Consider the following 5498-nt stretch of genomic DNA (forward strand, 5'->3'; position numbering starts at 1 on the left):
TGTATGTTTATAGTTGTAGGACCTATGCAATGACAAAGTGCTTATTGAAATACATGATATCGAAAAGAAATGCATCATTTAGATTAGCATTGTTGCTACTATTTGAAAATTCAATCCCCACTTTAAGGCTATGCCATCATAAGGTGTCACCTAGACATTATATTTTATAGATAATAACAAAGTTAGATAACTAAATTCAGTGTATCCATTTCACAAGATTATGAAATCACGTTATTATGGATTATTCTAATGCCAAAATTCCCTGCAATGTTTCCCTATAGACCCTATTAAGGTAGGTGTACTTGCAGCATGTAAGTTGAAAATTACTCAAATCCTTTCACAAACTAAATTTAAATGGGTTTCATTCAATTAGTTGCACTTCTACACAATGACGAGAAACGGTTGCTTTATCCAACTGCAAAGAAGGCATGATTGGATAAGTTAATCAGGAAGAAAATGAACCGAATCTTTTTAAAAAATAAAAATAAAAGAAATCACCTAGACATTATATTTTATAGATAATAACAAAGTTAGATAACTAAATTCAGTGTATCCATATCACAAGATTATGAAATCACGTTATTATGGATTATTCTAATGCCAAAATTCCCTGCAATGTTTCCCTATAGACCCTATTAAGGTAGGTGTACTTGCAGCATGTAAGTTGAAAATTACTCAAATCCTTTCACAAACTAAATTTAAATGGGTTTCATTCAATTAGTTGCACTTCTACACAATGACGAGAAACGGTTGCTTTATCCAACTGCAAAGAAGGCATGATTGGATAAGGTAACTAGGAAGAAAATGAACTGAATCTTTTAAAAAATAAAAATAAAAGAAATCACCTAGACATTATATTTTATAGATAATAACAAAGTTAGATAACTAAATTCAGTGTATCCATTTCACAAGATTATGAAATCACGTTATTATGGATTATTCTAATGCCAAAATTCCCTGCAACGTTTCCCTATAGACCCTATTAAGGTAGGTGTACTTGCAGCATGTAAGTTGAAAATTACTCAAATCCTTTCACAAACTAAATTTAAATGGGTTTCATTCAATTAGTTGCACTTCTACACAATGACGAAAACAGTTGCTTTATCCAACTGCAAAGAAGGCATGATTGGATAAGTTAATCAGGAAGAAAATGAACCGAGTCTTTTTAAAAAATAAAAATAAAAGAATAAGGATTAAAATCTATGGTACTTCTAATTAGCAAATCAACAAAAGATTAATAGGCAGTATATTCTTTTGATAGAAAGTTACCTGTTGCCCGTTGAAGAAAGCAACTTGAGTGCCAACTTGGTCTTTCGATGCACTACTTGAAGGAGCCATCCCGGGGGTGAAAAAATTCTTGACATTTGGCAAGTCACGTAATTCAATACATGTAAATTATGCAATTCAACTTTCCCACAATCATCAACTTCTACAATCTCCCGCATTAAGTGGCACTTGATAGCTCGGATCTCTTCAAGCTGTGGAAGTTCTCTCAATAATGAAAGAGGAAACAAAACTTCCATTTTGTTGCAACTTTCGACTTGTATCACTTTTAATGCATTGAAGGACTTGGAGGAAATAGAGTCGTTACATATCTTCTCAAAGTTGATGAGATTCTTGAGAAGTAATGACTCCAACTTCCTAAATTTTGTATAGGATTGCGATTGGAGGACATGATGGATGGAGGGACTATTCTCGACGTGTAGATGCTTTAAATTTGGAAAGCCTTCTTGGGATAACTCGCAAATACTTTGCTCAATTCCGTTTAATCCATCTAAAAATAGATCATCAGTTTTGCCTAAGAAAGTTTGCATGAATCCATCCTGAAGAATATTGCTTATTGGATACAACTTAAGCTCCAATATGCTTGATCCTTTGCGACTTCTCCAGCGCGTCACATCACCTATCTGGATTTTGTACTTGATTAATTTCTCGACGTTTAAATCCTCAGGGAGCCCACTTGGATTGAGAATGGACAAATGCAAAGTGCAGAGATTCTTCAAGTTATTTAGCTCAATAAGCTTGGCATTAGTTGGTGGATTTTGCTCCACAGCATCCCATCGATCAAAGCTATTCTCCATATACAACTCCTCCAATTTCATCAAGCTTCCAAGCACATCCGGTTCAATTATCTTAAGTTGTGAGCAATGGTTTAAGTCTAACAACCTCAACTCTACCAATTGTCCGATTTCTTTTGGCAATCGTCGAATTTTAGAGTCCACAAAGCTAAGAATATGTAGCCCTTTTAGTTCACCAATCACGGCTACATTGTCTAACGAACAACCATCAAGACATAGAGTGTGTAAATTCTCCAAGAATTGAAATGGCAAAGGTGAATGAGTGAGATGTACATGAGAAAGATGTAAGACCATGAGTTTTTTCATAGAGTTGAAATATGAATCTGGGATCTTAAGAGATTCATTGTATGTGAACAACAGAAAGATCTGCATTTCGGGGCAATCTAACTCTTTGGGAAGCTCCTTCATGTTAACATAGGGAAAGCATACCGCCGTGCAACTTTTGAGCTTGTCATTTGGCAACTCTGTCACCGACTTATTATTATCTTTCAACACAAGAAGAGGGTCATCTCTTGAAGCAACCAAGGCAACAAATCCCCGAACCAAGTCATGTATCTTGAAACCATCAACATTTTCATCGTCTTTTAGCAGAAGAGAGGAGGCTTTTAGGGTTTGGACAAGTGAGCTCATCCTATCTCTAACTTCTTCCATGTTACTATCTTCTCGAAATAACCTTGAACCCACACTGTACCTCACCAAGTTTTCAAGAGAGGGCTTAGAGACACCATAAACAACACAAAGTCGTAACAACGACTTCACCTCCTTGCCTTCCTCCCCTTTGAAACGATTATAACTCAACTGCAACATCTCATTTATCCTCTCACTGATTCCTTTGTTCGTAGACATCTCGATTTGTCTCAAAACATCCTTCCATCCAGGAAAATCGGCGTCTCTAAAAATATTTGCCATTGCAATAATTAGGAAAGGCAAACCTGCACATTTGTGGATTGCTTCATCCACCAAGGATTTGAACGGGTCATCATGGACTTTGTCTCCCACCGTGCTCTTAAACAATCTTTTTGCCTCTTCATCCTTCAGCTCTTCAAGGTGGAAGTCCCTGTCGCAGCCCATTTCCCTTCGCAAAACATCTTGAAATCTTGACGTCAGCAGCAACTTGCATCCTATGACTTTGTTGTCATGTCCGCAAGGAATGCCCACTGATTTTAAGTCCAGCCCCTTCCACAGGTTGTCCAGTATTATGAGGACCTTCTTTTTTTCCCTCTCCTCATTTTCCAACCTCTTGTGCAAAAGCTCGGCTCGCCCGCTGGTAGTCTCTTTGTTCTTTATCTCGGTAAGGCTCAAGGCGTCCGCAATCTCTCCTTGAATATTCTTGATGTCTGGATTTTCCGACACGTCGGCCTTAGCGACCCAATCGAACGACTTCTTTTCTACCATTCTCCCTTTGACATCCGCCAAAAGGGTGGACTTGCCGACCCCGCCCATCCCGTAAACCCCGACCACGCTATTGCTATCATCGGCAAGAGCGTCCATGATGTCCCGAATGATAGAATCTCTGGATTCGAAGACACCATTGTCCTCAGCCGGAGTCAGAGCAGCAACATTCCCTGGAGCAGGATTGCTGGAGGAGATGTCGTTCAACGCCTCGAATTCCCTGCATTCTTGAGTGAGTTGCTGAATGACCTCGCTCTTGTCCTTGGCCTTCCTGCTGAATTGATAGCGACACTTGGGATCAGGAAGAATTTCATAGCAGCAAGTCTTGCTCGCCTCTTGGAAGTCGCGCAACAGGTCTCGCGCCTCCTTCAGGGCCGTCTCAGCACTTGCATGCCAACCCGTGACGCTTCTGTTCACATTCCGAAGATTGTTTCTGGCGTCTTCAGTGAGATTGTGGACCCTCTCAACCTCATCCGCAAGCTCCTCGACTTCCTTCTGAAGATCTTGGGCGTGCCTCTTCGAGTAGATTACGTATCCCAATTGACGCTTGATGGGAGCAACTACGGACTTCAAGACATCCCACGCAATAGGAATAGCAGAATCGATCGACATTTCTCTTGATTTCTTTTTTTTTTTTTTTTTTTTTTTGGAGATAGAAAGGGCGAGACAATAGGGAGACAGAGAGAGAGGACGATGTAAAAGAGAAGCAGATACCGAAGAAGAAGAGGAGGAAGAAAATGGTTGTGCTGAGAGAAGAAAGAGGGAAACAGAGCAAGAATGACTGAGAAATGTAGAAGGCGGAGAGATTTGAGTGCAAACGAGGATGAAGGAAGGGGAGCCAAGAGCTATCTATTTAAATATAAAAGAACTCGGTAACCTAACCTTAGTTAAGTCCTTAACTAAACATCAATTATTTTCTTGGGTAGCTAAAAACTTGATAACATATTTGAAACTGGCGAAAAATAAAAATAAACAAGACCGCTATTGGTCGCCTCAATCAAGACAAAAATAGAATGGCGGACTTATGGAAAATCGAAGGCAACAGAAATGGATGATATTTTGCATTTTATTATATCTTCAGTTGACCGGTCACCATCACGGGTGAGCCTCCAATAATGATGATCATGAGAAAATCGTAAAAGTAATGACCCGTTGTCAAAATAACAAAACGATTCAATTTAAATCCTCACACATGTGGTAAGTACAAATGTTCACACCCACGGGACATGTAATTTTGTCTAGTGATAACAATACGGATCCGGAATCTATTTCTTAACTCAATTGAAGAAATTATCTAATTTATCCTAATTCTATTGTATAAATTCAAATTTAACTTTACAATTTTTAATTTTGCAAATTTAATCTGAAATCTTAACGTAGTCTCGTCACATGACCAATGATACGATATACGATTCTATTCAAAACGACTTTGTTTTGCTTATTTTTCTCATTTTTTTCTTGCTAAATTTCTCCTTTTCTATTATGTTATATCTTTTAACAAAAAACAAAATGTTCTTAATTTTCTGTTCATCCTCTCCCTTTGAAGCCCTAGCCTTTTGTTGTTTTTAGAAGATGTTGCCGCCACCATTGCTGCTGCCGCAAGCCACCATCGTCATCACCAACAATTCGACCACCACCATCACAATCAAACTCGGCCACCGCCACTGTGACCACCATCATACAGAAGCACCATCGCGTTCCTCTGTCTCTCTCGCCCTCACCGTGTGGCTGACCTACATTAATGGAGCTAGCCCCCCGGGATTGAGGTGCGATACCTCACTTGAGGTTGTGCACATTACATATGAGGTCGTACAATGCAGATCTGAGGTCATTGGAGTGCTTCCACTAATGGAGGTTGACGGTAATCGATGGTTGATGATGATGATGATGATGATGATGATGATGATGAAGCACCAAATTACCGCATTTAGGAAGGTAATACTTTAGCTGGCATAGGTCGTCCATGCGCGCCAAATGATGCCGTGTCTCTCCTTCAAACCCTCTTTATCTTTACCAACCAATTCGCCT

At 39.3% G+C, this 5498-nt stretch overlaps 1 protein-coding gene across 1 annotated transcript; it reads right to left on the reverse strand.

The window, feature by feature from the left end:
- Window positions 1-1076: 1076 nt before the first annotated feature.
- On the reverse strand, window positions 1077-4082 carry LOC120295907 (disease resistance protein At4g27190-like). Its single transcript, XM_039317524.1, has 2 exons — window positions 1389-4082; window positions 1077-1109 (listed from the first exon to the last, which is right to left on the reverse strand). The coding sequence occupies exons 1-2, from the start codon at window positions 4080-4082 to the stop codon at window positions 1077-1079; spliced, it is 2727 nt and encodes a 908-aa protein (XP_039173458.1).
- Window positions 4083-5498: the final 1416 nt, after the last annotated feature.

This window comes from Eucalyptus grandis, chromosome 7, assembly GCF_016545825.1.
Source record: "Eucalyptus grandis isolate ANBG69807.140 chromosome 7, ASM1654582v1, whole genome shotgun sequence".
Taxonomy (NCBI): domain Eukaryota; kingdom Viridiplantae; phylum Streptophyta; class Magnoliopsida; order Myrtales; family Myrtaceae; genus Eucalyptus; species Eucalyptus grandis.